We start from the raw sequence: 19,462 nt of genomic DNA, 5'->3' as shown, positions 1-19,462 counted from the left end.
TATAAGAGTAGAAAGATTCGGAAGAAAATAAAGGAACTGATCCCACACACGCCAACATAAAGACAACACAAATACATACAATAACAACACAAAACTAAACAGCAAGAGATATGCCACTATGTAGCAAGACGGATTGCCCGTCATCTTTAATCTCAAACTGTACTTCCATTTTCCTACTTTTACACACTTACATTTCTAATTCTTCTTTCATCCAACTTTCCTATCCCCCCCAAATTAATTAATCAAATGCGAGTCAGCGTTCGTCATTCAAGCTTCAGGTCTCGCAGCAGCAAGACCTTCGCTCCCAGTCGACGCACCAAGCAGCAGCAGCCAGCCGACCAATCAGCAACCGCCAGGAAGGACCGCAAGCTCCACCCCCTTGGCTTTCTTAAGATCCAATAGGCGCCCTGCACTTCCCCTGTTGTTGCACCAGCCTTCGCTGATAAAAGGCTTCGCTGAGGAGTCGTCACTAGTGTTACTCCAGCTCAGCATAACATAGAGGCTTCGTCCTCAACTACCAAAAAAGAATTAGACAACCGGCAGTCTCTCTGAGGAGCCACTTCCTTCCCTACGTACCCGATGGAGAGAACCTCACCTAAGGGTAACGCTGGAAGGTTGTGGTAACTCGCACGGCCCAAGAGACATTTTTGCCACCACTGTTCCTCCTCTCTCCTACCTCTCCTTCCTTCGCACCGGCGATCGGAGTCAGGATCGGGCCTTAGGCAAGCCCGCTTTCCGCGCTCCTAGCCAGCCAGGTGTCTCTAGGTTGGCCAGAGCGGCCTAGAGATACTTTGGCAGTGTGCCAGCCCTCCCTTTGGGTTAGACAGCTAGGGATTTCTCTTACAAGTTTAGGATCCCCCTCGGGATATAGGAAATAAGGTGATAGGGAACAGTCTTAGACTGTTCTAGGATTTCTTTCCTACCTACACTGATTCCTGTCCCTTGAAAGCAAGGTGAGGAGCCAACGCCCCCCTGATCGCAAAATACGATACCGTATAAAGACCAGCAATAGCCCTGCCAACCTCAGTATTGCTTTTTTCTCCAGAACACATATTCCCCACACGAAATGCTTCAGGTCCGGACCATACATCATCGTCGGTGTTGCCAGCGAAGCAGACCGAGATGCACACACCCTCAGCACCGCCACCGAAAACCTCTAACTCATTGGTTTTGAGCTCGTTGAGTCTCAAGACCAAATATCTGCCAGGACCATCCTTCCCCGCCGTGTTGACGATTATATCCTAAAAAAAAGACAACCAAATTCTATGTGAGGAAATTGAGGACAAAAATAACAAAAATTGAAGATCTAAAAATCATCCCAAAGGCACATATGCTCAAAATCCGATTCAGTACCAAACAGGAGGCAGAAAATACAAAAAAACAAGGGTATCAAAGCCTTCTCACAAATAATCCCACAATACAACATAAACATCGAAGAATACTTACCTGTCACACAATGTTACAAATGCTACAAATACACCCACCGCACGAACCAGTGCAAAGAAACCGAACAATCGTGCTCTAAGTGTGCAGCTCAGGGCCACGATTACAGAAACTGCCAGGTAACAACACTCAAATGCATTAATTGCGATGGCGAACACACAGCCGTGTCGTTCAAATGCCTTATAAAACGAGAGCATCAGAAACAACAAAACTCCTTTACACCCGCCACACAGACAGTCTCTTATGCCAAAGCCACCACATCAGCCACCCCAGCCACACTAGCCACTCCAACACCCGCACAAACACCACAAAAAAATAACGCTGAAAAACTCCTACTCGCAGACATAATCATTAAATATTCAATCCAAACCTCTTTTGGTGACCTGAAGAAACAAACAGAAACATTGAACTCACTCCTACAACTAAACGGCTGCCCTACAATATCCTTCCCACAACAATACATTCAAAACAACCAACAACACTACTAAGAAAAACATGCTGAACAGGAGACACAAGCTCCTCCAGCCCCCACACTCCTACCACAGGAATCCTCCTCCTCTGGTGACATTAGCCCTGCTCTCGCTCTTCCTGAGGAAACACCTGGGGAACCGCAACCCCAAATGCCCTCACCACCGAAACCTGGTTCCACCACCGTAACCAACACCGCCACCACCACCACAAAAAAAAAAAAAAAAAAAAAACAACAACGACACAAAGCGACACCTCATCACTCCACCCCTACCTTCTCCTCCTGCTACACGTACCACGTTAAGGGGAAGAAAATACATATAAAAAGATGATAACAATCATTCAATTAAACTGTCGCGGCTTCTGGAATAACAGACATCTTATTTCAGAAGTCATTCGCTCTATCGATCCAGACATTGTTCTCCTCAACGACACTGGTCTTCCACGCAATCCCATCAAACTCTACGGCTACAACATACGCTACACGGTAGGAACGGCCCATGACGGCGTAGCTATCATGGTCAAAAGCACCATAAAACACCTACACATAACTGACTGGCCGTCAGAACACTTCCTCGCACACACAACATGGGCAATTCCTAGTTGCCACCACATACTGCAGACCAGACACTGGGCTCCCTCTCAATAGTTTAACAAATCTTTTTAACAACACACACATTCCAGTCTACATTCTAGCAGACTTTAACGCTAAACACACAGCCTTCCACCACAACAAAAATAACAGACATGGACAAGAACTCGTACAACTCACACAAATCAAACGTCTCCGCTTCCTTGGCCCAGATTTCCCTACCTCTTTCTCCCACCGATTAGCTGGGAGACCCGACCTTATCCTTTCCAAACGCCAATCCATACCCTTCCATCACCACATCTCCCACGGACCACTATGCGGCTCCGACCACGTTCCCCTCATCCTTAAAATATCCTCCAACCCCATATCTGTTCCTTCCCCCCCATGCCTCGACTACGGCTCCACAGACTGGGAAAATTTCAAGGAAACGCTGGCAGAAATACATCAAACCTCGAGGGCCTACCACACACACACATAGACAGGGCCCTTGAGCGACTTCACAACGACATTATAACATCAGCCAACAGACATATCCCCCGAAAACACCACAAGATCCACATAGACTTCAGACCCTCCATCAGAACACAAAGACTGCAAACATGCTACAAAACACGCTTTCTTCAAACATTCATAACCACATACCCATACACAGAGACCTACACATCCTCCGAAGACACATCATCAACAGCTTGCTGGATGACCACGGCGCTCACTGGAGAGCTATAGTCTCCCGTTTGGACGGATTCCGCTGCCGCAATCCAGGTCAGTTCTGGCGCATGGTGCACGGGCTGAGGGGATGCCAGCGGGAGAGATTCGAGTATCTCCTAGTGGACGGTGTGCGCATCTCGGACCCAGCCCAGGTAGCCGACATATTCAAAAGACACTGGCAAGATATCTTCCACCATCACCCTCTCCCTGCCCACGGGCCCAGCGTCGCCCACATTAACAACATCACAACACACGTACAGCAACACTTAGAAAACACACTACCTCACAACACAACACAGTTAACACGCTTAGACCCCCATCACTATCTCACAACACCCTTTGAGGAGGAGGATGTCTCCAAGATGCTCAGGTACACCCCAAAACGCGCCCCCGGCCCAACAGGCATAACCTGGCCAATGATTAAAAACTTTCCCCCAGAGATCATAACCAGCATCACAAAAATCTTCAATGCCTCCCTCTCCTCCGGGTATTTCCCAAAGCCATTCAAATTTTCAAATATAACACTCATCCCGAAGCCCGGCAAAGATCTACATCTCCCTGAAAATTATCGTCCCATAAGCTTGTTGGAAATACTCGGAAAAACCTTCGAACGGTCAATCAATCAGAGACTAAGAACACACCTGGAAAGTAACGAAATGCTGGCCCCCCAGCAATTCGGCTTTCGAAGTAATGTCTCAACTAATGATGCCCTGAATAGTATCATCACATATTTAGATGCAAACTCGCTCTATTTTAGATCTGCTCTAGTGACAAAAGACGTCAACAAAGCTTTTGACACAGGATTGAAATACAAAATCTGCAATAACTTCAACCTGCCCCCATTAACCCAAAAAATCCTGTGCAATTTCTTAGAAGAGCGAGAAACTAGAATCCGCCACCAGAACGTCTTCTCCACTTTCTTCTCCCCCCAGGCCGGAGTCCCACAAGGCTCCGTACTCTCCCCCACCCTCTACAACATGTATACCGCCGACTTGCCATGCCCCACTTACAACGACTCACTAAGAATCCAATATGCAGACGATGTAACGCAATTGGCGCGCGCCAGGTCGTTAGATCGTCTTACAGACAAAATTCAAGAAGAGTTAGCGACAACAAGCTTATGGGAGTTAAATGGCGCATCAACTCTCATCCCGAAAAATCCAAGGTGACATATTTCAATATCAAATCTAAACCCCCCCGCCAAATCTCACTCTATAAAGACTTTCCAAATCCTGTACCCATCCCAATCAGCAGCAACAACACTGTCCTTGGCCTCACCATCGACAAACAGCTTAGGTTTCACATCCATATAAACCAAAAGGTCGGCTTTGCGTCAAGGGCCCTGATCAACTTGGACCGTTTTCGCGACAGTACCACAAAGACGAAACTTCACCTCTATAAAGCTCTTATTCTTCCCCTACTAACATACGGCCCCCTGTCTCTGTCTCTAACAGCCCTTTCTAACCTTCAAAAACTACAAAGGGTCCAGAACCGGGCAATTTGTTTCGCTCTTGGAACGAAATGGTTCGACTTCCGGACATCTTTATCTCTCCACGAGGAGTCCAGCATCCCGCCACTAAACATCACATTCCACAACAGAATAAACAAACAACTAAGTACATTTTCAGACAGACACACAGACATATACAACTTCTTGGAAAACCTTCCCCAACATACAGACATCTTCCCCACACCACCCTCCTCGAACCTCCAGACGAACCTCCTAATCCCATCTACAAATAACGGACTCCTTCTTCTCATCTTTCTCTAGCCTTTTCTCCCAATTATAACTAACATTTTACCTGAGGCGTGTGGGGGTCAGCTGCTGCGCCATCCGACCGACGATATACCCTTGCGATCCCTGTATCCTCGGGTAAACGGGAAATCGAGTCCCTTATTCGTCTCTCGTTATGGCGGCGGCGGCGGGCCCCATTCCGCCCATCTTCCTCTTCCACCTCCCTCCATTCATTATCTCCCATTTCTCTACTAACCTTCCTCTTCCGGCGTGTGGAGGTGAGCCGGCGTGCCATCCGACCGATGATATACCCTTGCTATCCCGGTATCCTCGGGTAAACGGGGAATCGAGTCCCTTATTCATCTCTCGTTCGGCAACGACAGCAAACCTCATTCTGCCCATCTTTTTTTACACTCTTCCTCCCAGTCTTTTATCTCTTCATCCCTATTAACACACCTTTTTCTGCGGCGTGTGGGGGTCAGCTATCGTGCCACCCGACCGATGATATACCCTTGCGATCCCGGTATCCTAGGGTAAACGGGGAATCGAGTCCCCTAACCATCACTCGCTCTGGCGGCGGCAGCAGACCCCACTCCGCCCTTATCTCTTTCCCTTCTCACTTCTCCCTAACCTAACTACTCCAGGTGTCAGAGCGGCATCACCCTTCTCCCACTAACCGCCGTCCCCCCACCAAATTTGCCATTTTAATCGTTCTTTTCATCTCCACAGCAGGCTGATAACACCAGGACGTACCAGAACATCAGGATCTCCAGCACGAGCCAGCAAGCAAAGGAGATGGCAGACACCACCAGCTTCACTCATCACATTCATCTATTTACAAATAAAAGTTGCACATCCCCCTCTCACCATTATCCCCCAACCCCAAATCATTTCACCAAATCTACTACGATCCGTGGTTCGGAACCCACGTAGAACTGTAGGTCCCTCCGCTATACGGATGTACTTCTCACTCCATCCTCTCTATTTGTCATCCTTTTTCCTTCTACTGCACCATATTCAATTTTCCTCCTTCACGGTGTTTTTTGGTTGCTAATGGACTCCAGTATTTTGCCGCCATTTCCGTAGAGGTGCGGGGCCCTCGTTCGCTGCATGGGCGGTCCGGCGCTTACGTATGCTTGGTGTTGGTGCGGTTTCCTGGTCTCCACCTGACCCGGCCCTCAAGATTCAAAAACAAGTAGAGTGATACTTTACAAAAAAAAAAAAAAACATCTTGCGCCTGGGTCAAGCTCCTACTAAAGCTCCCTTCTTATCACCCACCTATTCTTCCCCTATCCCCACTTCCCCCCTCCGCCTTTTCTATCTATATTCGATTCGATTCGAAATGCGATCATTCCTCTCAGGCAAGCGAGAGCGACAAGACATACACGATGGCAGCTCAGCAACACCGAGGTACCTTCAAATGGTACAATAGGAAGTCTGGCTTCGGTTTCATCCGTGACTCCGAAGCCAACCAAGACTTCTTTGTCCACTTTTCTGGCCTCATGAGATCCTTCCGCAAGGTGCTCCCCCGAGTAGGAGACAACGCCACCTTCTCCACCTTCAAAGGGAAGAAGGGACCAGAGGTCACTCGGGAAGGGAAACTAGAACGCCCTCCTCCCCGCCCTAAGTCATCTCCCGGGGCCGGGAAACCAGCAGAAACGGATCTTAAGATCAAAGTCTGCATTTGTACTGCGCAAGTGCTTGCAGGCAACAACACCCGCCACCTGCAGACCTTGATACCGCTTCTGCTGAAGCACAACGGGCTGCCTGCCATCACCATCCCAGAGGAAGCCTTCACCAGAACACGCCACCGTACCCAGAAGACGAAGAAAACACGCCAGCTGCCCAAAGAAGAACTTCGACACGAAGACCGCGTGGAAGAGGGAACGGGCAACGAGGAAGAAGAGGCTGAGGACGAGGTCGTGGACGTAGTAGGCACAGATACAAACCTGCATAGCCACACCACAGACCTGCTCGACCAGGCCACTGCTTCCCCTGCACCTGAAGGAGGCTGGCAAACAAAAGGTAAAAAGAAGGCCACCCCCGACGCTGCCACAACCACCAAGAACATATGCCTGTGGGATTGGGACATCTCACTCAGCCACGACAAAGCACCGCCCACCAAGAACTACTTCCCGAGCTGCGAAAAACTAATAGCTGACATGATGAAGAAGTGCAACAAGACCAGCGACTCTTCAGACAACCAGGACAGCCAGAGCAAGAAGAAGCGGCACCAGCGCCGCTAAGAAGAAACACAAGAAGAGAACGGGTCACCATAGCCCGTGTAGGCATTTTATGCCCACAATTAATAACAATAACAAAAATGCGAGTGGAGTCCTTTCAGGCAAGCGAAACCGCGAACATCGCGATGGCAGCTCAACAACACCAGGGTACCTTCAAGTGGTACAATAGAAAGTCTGGCTACGGCTTCATTTGTGATTCCGTAGCCAACAAAGACTTCTTTGTCCACTACTCTGGCCTGAAGAGTTCTTTCAGGAAAGTGCTTCCCCGAGAAGGTGACTCCGCCACCTTCACCACCTTTAAGGGAAAGAAAGGGCCAGAGGCCAGAGAGGTCACAAGGAAAGGCAATCAGGAACGCCCTCCTCCCCGCCCTAAATCGTCTCCCAGGGCTGGGAAAGCAGAAGTGGAACTCAAGATGAAGGCCTTCATCTGCACGGCACAAGTGCTTGCAGGCAACAACACCCGCCGCCTGTAGACCTTGATTCCGCTTCTGCTGAAGCACAACGGGCTGCCTTCCATAAGCATCCCGGAGGAAGCCGTCACCACCACTCGCCACCGCCAGCCTCCCAAAGAAGAACCTCACCACGAAGACCGTGTGGAGGAGGGAACGGGCATGGAGGAGGAAGAGGAAGAAAACGAGGTCGTGGACGTAGTAGGAACCAACACAAGCCTACGCAGCCACACCACAGACCCGCCTCACCACACCACTACATCCCCTTCTCCTAAAGAAGGCCGAAATAAAAAGGATATAGAAAAGACTACCCCTGACGCTGCTACAACCACCAAGGGCATGAGCCTGTGCCAGTGGGACACCAACAGCCAAAAACGAGGCACCACCGACCCAGAATTGCACCCCAAACTACGACAAGATAATTGCCGACATGATAAAGGATTTGAAGACTGCCAACAATCAACACAGCCAGCACACCAAGAAGAAGCGGCACCAGCGCCGCTAAGAAGCCCATACCAAGACCAGAACGGGCCACCATAGCCCGTGTGGGTATTTTGTACCCGCAATTACTAAGAAGAAGAAGTAAGAAAAATGCGAGTCACAGCTCACTCTTTTCTCTTTTCAGGAGACGGACGTATCGCTGCGTAGCTCGCCCATTGGCTGTGAGCCTCGCTTACAGCCAATCAGCGGTCAGCTACCCCGCCCCTCACCTTGCACTTCACGGCCTGCGACGAAGGAAGGATCTCCTCATTCCTCCGTGTCTGGGAGGATCTTCTCCCGGTCAATCAGCGGCCGGCTGGCCCACGCTTCTCTCTCTGCTGATCCGAGAGGTGAAGTTAAGCTCACCATGCCGACCTGCATCTGGATGGGTGACCGCCGATAGGTGAGGTTAAGCACCGCTTCTCGGATACAGTCCTGAATGGGTGACCGCCTGGGAGGACGACGTATGTGTTGTTTTGTTTGTGTGCAGTGCAGTGTAGTGTAGTTTTTACACAGTGTTGTGTTGTGTTCCTTGTGCGGTTCAGTGTAGTGTTTCTTATGTGCAGTGCTGTGCTTCGTGTGGCAACAGCCCAGCTAGCGATGGACAAGGCTGCTGGGTTGTGTGTTTATACAAGTTTGCAGCATAGTGCAGCAGTGCCCAGGATTACTTCAGTTCTTCCCTCTCCAGTGTGCGTTTTTCTGTGCCCCTCCCCAGTGCTCGCCCCTCAGTGCTTTTTCCGCCCCCAGTGCCCAGGATTACGCGGTCTTCCCCCTCCCAGTGTAGTGCTGTGTTTCTTGGATCACTAGTGTGCAGTGCTATCTTCGGTGGTTGACTGTTTCAGCCGTGTCTTTAGGCACGAGACATGACCTGACGCCGCCATGGGTCGCGTCAGGATTAAACACCCCCGCTCGAAAGAGTTGGGGGTCAGGAGGTCCCTTCTGGCCCTCCTTTTCCCAGGGGTGATGGTCACGAGACTCATTCCCACCCAGGATGCCATCATCGTTCTAACCCCGACGGACCAAGACGCGGATGCCATCTTCCAGAATGGCCTTCCATCTCGCCTGGCGGCTGAGGGCTTCTCAGCGATAGTTTCGCCAGAGCTGCGTGCCCAACGCACTGTCATTTGTTTTAACCTGGATGACCTCGTCTACGAGAACACTCCAGAGGACATCGCTGCTGAGGTGGGAGCTCAGCACCCCTGGGCTGAGGCGGAAGCAGTCTACAAGTTTCCGCGCTCCTCCACCGTTAAGATTACCTTCACAAGCAGCGATATGGCCAGGAAGGCGCTCATGGAAGGGATTCGTCTTTTCCACATCAACATCCCAGGCCACCAGATGAGGCAGGAATTCTATGTTCCGCTCCTGACCTGCAACCGCTGCAATGCTTTGGAGGATCATCCCAACAGCGGCTGCCCCCAGCCACCTGGATATGTGCAGTGCTCCGAGTGCAGCAGCAAGGAGCACTCGTACAGAGACTGCCCTGCCACCCACAAGAAGTGCCTCCGGTGGCGAGCATAGCGCCAGAGCTATGCGATGCCCCACGCGGAAGGAGGCGCTGAAGAAAAAGTAAGAGGCATCGAGGAAAGCTCGGGGGTCTGCCTCCACTACCCACGCCCGTGCCGCCCAACCGGCAAGACCCCCTGCCGGGCTCACCGCACCAGACCTCTCGCAGACGCTGGCAGGCCTCTTGAGCCTGTTTCATGCTCATCTGGCCAACCTCGCAACACCGGGTTGTTTTCAACAGACATTATCGGCCAGCCTTGCCAGTAACGGTCTGCCGGATGTCAAACTTCCGCCGCCTCCACCTCTTCAGCCCTCAGAAGCCGTCATGCGGGTCCTCGCCATGGTGACACGGTCGCTGCTGGGTCTGCTGCCGCCAACGCCTCTCCCGCCTACTCACCAGCTCCCGCCAACGCTGCCCCCACGGCTTCTCTTGGCACGCCCTCCTCCAACGACGACGAAGATACCCCCGGGGAGTCCGAGAGTGACGTCTCCGACCAGGATGAGCCACCTCACGAGGACCCCCGGTTCGGGTTCCTTGCCAGGTCCAGCAGCAAGAGGAAGAAGTCTCCTGCCACCCATGAGGAGTTTGAGTTCTCTCTCAGGAACGGGAATCTCCTCCTCTGCCTCTCTGGCCCTCCTGGACTGGACGAAGTCATCTTGGACCACGTAAGGCGGAACTTGGACTCCCTCAGATCTTGGACCACCTTCTCCACCGAGGACTTCGAAAGAGCAAGGAGTGACAATCGTCAAGTGATTGGCGACCTTCTTAAGGGCAGACTACCTGCAGCACGTGAGTAATGGCCCGACTACGCATAATCCAGCACAACGTTCTCTTCTGGGACAACCGTAAGTTTGACCTTAGCAACACGTATAGACAATATGACCCTGACTTTATCCTCCTCAACAGCCATGGACTAATTAACGATGAGAGACTTAAAATACCAGGTTACAGAGTTTACCAACAAAATATTAGCAACACTCTTAATGACGGGGTCGCCATAGCCATTAAATATCACATACAACACAGAGTTGAGGATGATTTCTTATCTGAGAGTCTTGCGATAGAGCTAGATACTGCAGCCGGCCCACTATACATTGCCACAAGCTACCTTCCCCCACGGCGACCGTACTTACCCCATCCAGATTACCTCCGCATTTTTCGCAGACAGACTCCAGTTTTCCTAGTAGGAGACTTGAATGCCCGACACCCTTACTTAGGTTAAACATCTACAAACCAGGTAGAGAGAGACATCATATAGTACCTACAGAGACACACTACTCTACACATAGGACCATTCTTCCCCACGTACTACTGCTATCGCTCCTCTTCCACTCCTGACATCGCCTTGACCAACAGAAACATCTTTTTCCACTACTCCCTCTCGCCTGGTCCCCTCACTACTAGCGACCATATTCCAATTGTTCTTGACATCTCCTCCTCCCATATACTCATTCCTTGCACTAGATTCTTTAAATTTCAAAACACCGACTGGGACGCTTTTAAAGAAGACGAGGACCTGCAGATGACTAACCTACCCGACATTACTTACGGATCCCTAGACGACATTGATGACGCCTTGGACACGTGGATGTCTACGGTGAGGAACACGGCAGACCGTCACATTCCTAAGACCACTTACAAACTCAAGTCGGCTCCGAGGCCTTCCAGGACCACGCAGCTGCTTAGGGTTCAATTTCAGGCAGTGCGGGGCAGAGCAAGGCTGACAGGCTGGGCGTATGGCGACTATAGGCAGTACACCCAACTAAAGGTTGCACTGCAAGACTCTCGACGGACCGAGGACAGGGAGCACTGGGGGAGGATGCTGGCTTCCTTAGCTGCCAACTACCGCGACCCCAGAAAATTTTGGAGGGAGATAAAATGCCTCTCAGGTAAAACGACTGGTACTGAGACTTACCTCACTGACAACACAGGAGCCAGAAAACATACTAACAGTGACAAAGAACATTTTTTTACCTCCATCTGGAGTCAGGTCTACAGGGACGACTTTGACGACGACTACGACGACAATGACCGTGTCCTGGAGTACTTGGCCACCGCAGTGCAAAGGATCTCCCCATACGGCAACGCTGATCCTGCTCGTCTTACCGGTAAATCGTATTTAGACTGCCTCATTTCCTCCCAGGAGCTCTCTGCCGCTATAAAACGTGGCAGATCCACATGCCCGGGAGGTAGTAAGATCAACAGACTAATTCTCTCCAATCTTCCAGAGTCAGCTCTTTCCAGATTGCGGGTCATCTTCAACTCTGCACTCTCAGCTGGGTACTTCCCTGACGGGTTCAAGCAGGCGGAGATGAGGATGATTCCCAAGGCCGGGAAACCTCCCACTCTTCCTGAGAGCTTCCGTCCCATCTCACTGCTAGAAGTACCGGGGAAGCTGCTGGAGAGGATCATAGTCTCGCGGCTTCGTGTCCACCTGGAGGATGGTAACTACCTGCACCCAGCGCAGTACGGCTTCCGCAATGGCAGGGGCACCGCTCATGCCATTGCGTTGGCCACCGAGACACTGGCTGTCCACCAAGCCAATAAGTTCCGCTGCAACCTCGTCCTGCGTGACGTAAGTAAGGCGTTTGGTCGGGTCTGGCACCTTGGTTTGAAGTACAAGATTCTTCACCTGGGCCTCTTGTGTGACTTTCTCGACGACAGGTCTGCAAAGATCAGGGTCAGGAGCCACCTCGGCCCAGAGTTCCCCCTCGCCACCTGAGTCCCACAAGGCAGTGTGCTGTCACCGTTGCTTTACAGCATCTACACAAGCGACTGCACTGCCTCGGGCGCCGGGGTTAATGTACTATATGCTGATGATATTTCTCAGGTTGTGTTCCATCCAGGCCGCTCCAGTATGATGCTGAACGCTCGGACTGGCAGAGAGTTCGCCCGCATCAACTCTTTCGAGAAGGAGTGGAGGATTAGGACCAACATGGCCAAGTTCACCGTTGTACCCATCGCCACCAAGACCCTCGCCCCACTGCTGGTGGACGGGGACGACGTCGGCTTCAGGCCCAGAGGCTCTCTCTTGGGCCTGGCTGTCGGCTCCATGGGGTACACTACTCACGTGACCCAGCGTGTGACGCGAGCAAAGGCAGCCCTCGCCAGGTTGTACCGGTTCCGAGACTTGGCCACCAATCTGAAGCTCCATTTCATTAAAGCCATAATCTTACCTATCCTCACTTATCCACCTGTTCCTTTGCACGCTATCTCAGCCATTAGCCATTAGCAGGTTGCAGAGAGTCCAGAACTGCGCACTGCGGTTTGCCCTTGGTACCAGATGGTACGATTTCACCAGCTCGGCCGCTCTTCACGAGGCCGCGTCCCTCCCTGCCCTCAACGTCCGCCTACACGAGATGCCGGCCAAGGTGTGGCAGCGGATGGACGACGAAGGGTGGGACCAATACCAAACGCTTCAGGTTCTGCATGAGGAGGCCCCCCGACGTCAACACGCCTGGTTTCCTAGGAGCCTTCTCAGGCTCGAAGAACCACCACCAGAACCGCGATACAGGTGAATGTGTGCTCTCCTATCCGTTCTGCTTTATGTTCGCGCATTTGACTATAGCTAGCCTATCTACCCTCTCTCTTACCCGTTGTCCCTGCGTTCCTGTACTCCTTCCCCTTCCCTCGTACCTGCTGTCCTGTAACCCGCCTTCACCCGCTCACTCACTTCCTTCCTGCAATTTTTTGCCTGCATGCCCTTCTGTACTCCCCACTCTATCCGTACTACTTGAGATACTCCCAGTATCCTTCTCAACAGCACACCTCATCTGCCGCCGCTGGGCCTCCCCCTCCTCCTGCTGCAGCCGATGACTGATGAGTGAGCGAGCGCCTTTCCCTTCCACTGCCGAGAGAAGTTACCGCCGTGTGACGTAGCAGCGAAGCAGCCGAGCCAAGCCACGTACGGGATCTGCCAGGCCTGATGTCATCCCCCGGGTGACACCGACGGCAGCCCAGTGGCGGTTCTTTCTGTGTGCTATTCCCTCTCACCCTGAGCCCTGAGTTGCTGGGATGACGGCCTTCGTTCCAGCAAGGGGTACTCGTCCTCCGGGGTAAGCCTGCACAGCTCCCGGCTGCGGGGCTGAGACGGGGCCCACACAGCTGAGGGGACGTCTGGGTCTGATGGCGCGCCAGCGTCACCGAAGGACTCCCCCTTTTTACATTACAAGGGCACTGGCCAAGGGAAAACAAAGTGTTGGAAAAAAAAACCCTGCTGGTTGCCAGGCCCTGTTAAGAGGAAAGTAGGAGAAAGAGAAAAAAACAAAAAATCTAAAAGGAGGGTCCAGTTAACGTAAGAGGTGTCTTGACACTCCTCTTTTGAAAGAGTTTAAGTCATAGGCAGGTGGAAATACAGACACAGGTAGAGAGTTCCAGAGTTTACCAGTGTAGGGAATGAAGGAGTGAAGATACTGGTTAACTCTTGCATTAGGAAGATGGACAGAATAGGGATGAGAAGAAGTAGAGAGTCTTGTGCAGCGAGGCCGCAGGAGGGGAAGGCATGCAGTTAGCAAGTTCAGAAGAGCAGACAGCATGAAAACAGCGGTAGAAGACAGATAAAGATGCAACATTGCGGCGGTGACTTAAAGAATCAAGACAGTCAGTTAGAGGAGAAGAGTTGATAAGACGAAAAGCTTTAGATTCCACCTTGTTTAGTAAAGCTGTGTGTGGATCCCCAGACATGAGAGCCATACTCCATACACGGGCGGATAAGGCCCTGTACAGAGCAAGCAGCTGGGAGGGAGAGAAAATGGACGAAGACGCCACAGGACACCTAACTTCTTGGAAGCTGATTTAGCAAGAGTAGAGATGTGAAATTTCCAGTTTAGATTTTTAGTGAAGGATAGACCGAGTGTGTTTAATGTAGAGGAGAGGGGAAGTTGAGTGTTATTGAAGAAGAAAGGATAGTTGTCTGGAAGGTTATGTCGAGTAGATAGTTGTAGAAATTGAGTTTTTGAGGCATTGAACAAAACCAGGTTTTCTCTGCCCCAATCAGAAACAAGTGAAAGATCAGAAGTTAGGCGTCCTATAGCATCTCGCCTTGAGTCATTTAATTGTTGTTGGGTTGGGCGTCCCTATGGCTGCTCGGAGCTCCCGATTGTGACATACCGAGAAGACGATACTCGCGGCAATATCTTCAGAAGACTTCTGCGCTTGAGTGACCCCAACAATACTTTGTGCAACAAGACGCTTCTTTATACGTGTGCATTGTACATACTGCTTTGTAATTCATTAACCAGTGTTTGCTGTATTTAGTTCTTTCTAATTAACATGTATTGTTATAACTTTGCTCACTTTATATCCATAGCAGTACGGGTGGTTTTCTCCCGGGGACTCCTGTTTCCATCCTAAGTCATTTGTACTGACTGTGGATAACTTCTTCTTGTATATATGTATATTAGTTTCTGCAAGGTAACCCTCCCCACTCTCCTCTATCTCAAAGCAGTACGTGTGGTTTTCCTCCGGGAACTCCGGTTTCCACCCGTTTACCTCTCATGTACTGCCCTGTGACATTCACCATCTTAACAGCTGCAGGCCGGTCCGCCCGGCAACTTTACACTCCTACTTTATTTATATTTTTCTTCACTTTCTCTTCCCTTGTGCCAGAAAGGCGCACCTCCCCCCTTCTTTGTAACCCCCCTTTCCTCAATAAATCTTTAAATCTTTAAATCTTTAATGTGAGTCACACTCATGAGCGAGACGTCGTATGACTACTACTACTACTACTCGCAGCAACGCCTCATCATCTGTCACCATGACTGGCCGCGGCAAGGGAGGCAAGGGACTTGGAAAGGGAGGAGCCAAGCGTCACCGTAAGGTTCTGCGTGACACCATCCAGTGCATCACCAAGCCCGCTATCCGTCGGTTGGCTCGCCGAGGCGGCGTCAAGCGCATCTCCGGTCTCATCTACGAGGAGACTCATGGGGTGCTAAAGGTGTTCCTCGAGAACGTCATCAGGGATGCCGTCACCTACACCGAGCACGCCAAGCGCAAGACCGTCACTGCCATGGACGTTGTCTACGCCCTCAAGCGTCTGGGACGTACCCTCTACGGATTTGGCGGTTAAATCTGGAGTCGGTCGGTCTGTCTCGAATTTGATGTCAACAACAGCAACTGCAAAAACACCATAAGAAAAGAGTCAACATATCCCGGACCTTTTATAGGTCCACACAAATGAAGAGAAGGAAAAAGTTATAGACTAACACTACTAGGACTATGGTTGTTTCAAGTAAAAGAGTTGTCCCTACTCTTTACGTCATTATTACAATTTGTGTGTGTTTTTTTTTCCTTTTCTTTCTTTCTTTCTTTCTTTTTAAATCAAATGATAGAGAAAGGATAATAATTATCAACTAAGTGATGTGAGGTCAGACACCAACCGCTGCTACAGGTGCTGTTTGTTTGTTAAGCTTCTGCCCATAAGTGGCGCAGGCAATTTTATTTCTTTATAGTGGTACCCATACAAGGAGGGTCCATATCAACACCGAAGCGCATCATCATCATCATCTTTGGTGTAGCCACCTAGATAGAACCTGGGTACCGCGGTGACATGTAGGTAGGTACCTTTCATTAAATCCCCCTCGCCGACTGACATACCTTCAAAACGGTGTGTGGTGTGATTTTTTCGAGCCGACGCGTGAACGTCTGTCAGTTTGCCCGATCCCACGTCCACCACCTTATCCACTATGGTCTGACCACTTACTTGTATGGAGATCTTTTAGGTTTTTCTTTTTTTTTTTTTTTTCCTGCCGGGAATTTTCCGGCCTGCAACGCTGTCACACTTGTACGTACCAATACGCACCATAAGTCAGGTAGGTACTTAATACTTGGTAATTGAACGGTAAGGAAAAAAAAAAAAGTTGGAGAGAGTTTCTGTTTACCTTTAAATATATTTTGCATTGTTTTTGCAAACAAACACAGCAATACTTGATATCGTTTGATCCGCGCGCCCTCCACTCTCGGAGATGACCGCCGAGTGGAATCACAGGTCAAAGTGAACGCGTTAATCCATGGGTCAGTCACTCACTCCCTGTCCCTACCTACCACCTACCAGCCAGGAGGGAAGCAAGAGAGGGGGGACACTTGCACGCACTAATACGCACCTTAAGTCAGGTAGGTACTTAATACTTGGTAATTGAACGGTGTTGTATTATACATTGTGATGCTCTAAAAAAAAAAAAAAAAAAAAAAAAAGAAAAGGCAAGTTGGAGTAAACTTCTTGTTTATCTTTGAACATATTTCGCAGTTTTTTTTTTTTTTTTTTTTTTGCAAACACAGCAATACTTGACAACGTTTAATCCGCATCTCTTGGATGAAAACAAAGAAAGAAAAAAAAAAAAAAAGAGCGCAGATTCATGTTACAAGCTATAACAACTGTGTGTTTCCTGAGCTGTGTGTGATGAAAAACGTTATGTTACTGAAATAGGAGGTATCATCATCATCATTAATCAAGAAGAAGAAGAACATGAATGCACCCACCCTCCAAAGCCTGCCTGCCGTGATTAGTATCGTACGTACGCTTAATCATCATCATCATCATACTATACTACTACTACTACTACTACTACTACTACTACTAATACGGGCTGCTGCTGTTGTGCAGTGGATGATGGATCTCTTTGGTCTGACTCGGTTGCGAGCCTCATTAATGACGAGCCAGCCATCTAGCTCATCCATCCATCCATATCCATCCATCCGGCTCTGGTGCACCAGCGGCGACCACCATCCACACTTGTCTATATTGTGTCTCCTTTTTTTTGGATTCAGGTGTGGCTCCTCTGGAGCCGGGTAGGGTTTGAATACTGTCTGACAGCAGTTGCACTTTTTTCTTCTTTCCCCCCTTCTAGCTGACTGACAGTTAGTTTACTTGGAGGAGGTGTACTTGGTGACAGCCTTGGTGCCCTTAGAGACGGCGTGTTTTGCCAGTTCGCCGGGCAGAAGGAGACGAACGGCAGTCTTGACCTCCCGGCTGGTGATGGTGGAGCGCTTGTTGTAGTGTGCCAGGCGGGATGCCTCGGCAGCGATGCGCTCGAAAATGTCGTTTACGAAAGAGTTCATGATTGACATAGCCTTGGAGGACACGCCAGTGTCGGGGTGGACCTGCTTAAGCACCTTGTAGATGTAGATGGAGTAGCTTTCCTTCCTCCTCCGCTTCTTCTTCTTGTCCCCTTTGGCTATGGCCTTCTGAACCTTGCCTTTGGGAGGCATGGTAGTAACGGCGTCGTTCAACTTGCGAAGAGTTGTGTTGTGTTGCACCCAAAGATTTCAAAGATTTCAAAGATTTATTGAGGAAAGGGGGGTTACAAAGAAGGGGGGAGGTGCGCCTGGCTGGCACACGGGAAGAGAAAGTGTAGAAAAATAGAAATAAAGTAGGAGTGTAAAGTTGCCGGGCGGACCGGCCTGCAGCTGTTAAGATGGTGAATGTCACAGGGCAGTACATGAGAGGTAAACGGGTGGAAACCGGAGTTCCAGGAGGAAAACCACCCGCACTGCTGTGAGATAGAGGAGAGTGGGGGGTTACATTGCAGACACTAATATACATATATATAAGAGGAAGTTATCCACAGTCAGTGCAAATGGCTTAGGATGGAAACCGGAGTCCCCGGGGGAAAACCACCCGTACTGCTGTGGATATAGAGTGAAAAAGCAATATTTATACAAAAGCAAAGTTATAGCAATACATGTTAATGAGAAAGAACTAAATACAACAAACACTGGTTAATGAATTACAAAGCAGTATGTACAATGCACACGTATAAAGAAGTGTCTTGCTGCACAAAGTGTTGTTGGGGTCACTCAAGCGCAGAAGTCTTCTGAAGATATTGCGGCGAGTATCGTCTTGTTGGTGCGTCACAATCGGGAGCTTCGAGCAGCCATAGGGGCCTCATCTGTCACCATGACTGGCCGCGGCAAGGGAGGCAATGGACTTGGAAAGGAGGAGCCAAGCGTCACCGTAAGGTTTTGCGTGACAACATCCAGGGCATCACCAAGCCCGCTATCCGTCGGTTGGCTCGCCGAGGCGGCGTCAAGCGCATCTCCGGTCTCATCTACGAGGAGACTCGTGGGGTGCTAAAGGTGTTCCTCGAGAACGTCATCAGGGATGCCGTCACCTACACCGAGCACGCCAAGCGCAAGACCGTCACTGCCATGGACGTCGTCTACGCCCTCAAGCGTCAGGGACGTACCCTCTACGGATTTGGCGGTTAAATCTGGTGTCTGGAATTTGGTGTCAACAACAGCAACTGCAAAAGCACCATAAGAAAGAGTCAACATATCCCGGACCTTTTATAGGTCCACACAAATGAAGAGAAGGAAAAGTTATAGACTAACACTACTAGGACTATGGTTGTTCCAAGTAAAAGTGTTGTCCCTACTCTTTACGTCATTATTACAATTTGTGTGTGTGTGTTTTTTTTTTTTTTTTTTACCTTTTCTTTCTTTTTTTCTTTTCCTTTCTTTCTATTTGTTTTCCTCTCTGTTTTATCACTCAAAGGTAAATCAAATGAAAGAGAAAGGATTATCAACTAAGTGATGTGAGGTCAGACACCAACCGCTGCTACAGGTGCTGTTTGTTTGTTTGTTTGTTAAGCTTCCGCCCATTAGTGGCGCAGGCAATTTTATTTCTTTATAGTGGTACCCATACAAGGAGGGAGGGTCCATATCAACACCGAAGCGCATCATCATCATCATCATCATCATCATCATCTTTGGTGGCTGCTGTTGTGCAGTGGATGATGGATCTCTTTGCTCTGACCCGGTTGCGAGCCTCATTAATGACGAGCCAGCCATCTAGCTCATCCATATCCATCCATCCATCCGGCTCTGGTGCACCAGCGGCGACCA

At 50.0% G+C, this 19,462-nt stretch overlaps 2 protein-coding genes and 1 pseudogene across 2 annotated transcripts; 2 read left to right on the top strand and 1 right to left on the bottom strand.

The window, feature by feature from the left end:
- The first annotated feature begins 15,304 nt into the window (after positions 1–15,304).
- LOC123500697 (histone H4-like) lies at positions 15,305–15,689 on the top strand. Its single transcript, XM_045249346.1, has one exon. The coding sequence runs from the start codon at positions 15,330–15,332 to the stop codon at positions 15,687–15,689; it is 360 nt and encodes a 119-aa protein (XP_045105281.1). The 5' UTR covers positions 15,305–15,329.
- Positions 15,690–17,482: 1,793 nt separating this feature from the next.
- Positions 17,483–17,827, bottom strand: LOC123500691 (histone H2B-like). Its single transcript, XM_045249340.1, has one exon. The coding sequence runs from the start codon at positions 17,825–17,827 to the stop codon at positions 17,483–17,485; it is 345 nt and encodes a 114-aa protein (XP_045105275.1).
- A 688-nt stretch (positions 17,828–18,515) lies between these two features.
- Positions 18,516–18,875, top strand: LOC123500698 (annotated as a pseudogene).
- The last annotated feature ends 587 nt before the right edge of the window (positions 18,876–19,462 follow it).

The sequence above is a fragment of the Portunus trituberculatus genome, unplaced genomic scaffold (assembly GCF_017591435.1).
Source record: "Portunus trituberculatus isolate SZX2019 unplaced genomic scaffold, ASM1759143v1 PGA_scaffold_471__1_contigs__length_61015, whole genome shotgun sequence".
NCBI classification, from domain to species: Eukaryota; Metazoa; Arthropoda; class Malacostraca; order Decapoda; family Portunidae; genus Portunus; species Portunus trituberculatus.
This window is presented reverse-complemented; position numbering and strand designations above follow the sequence as displayed.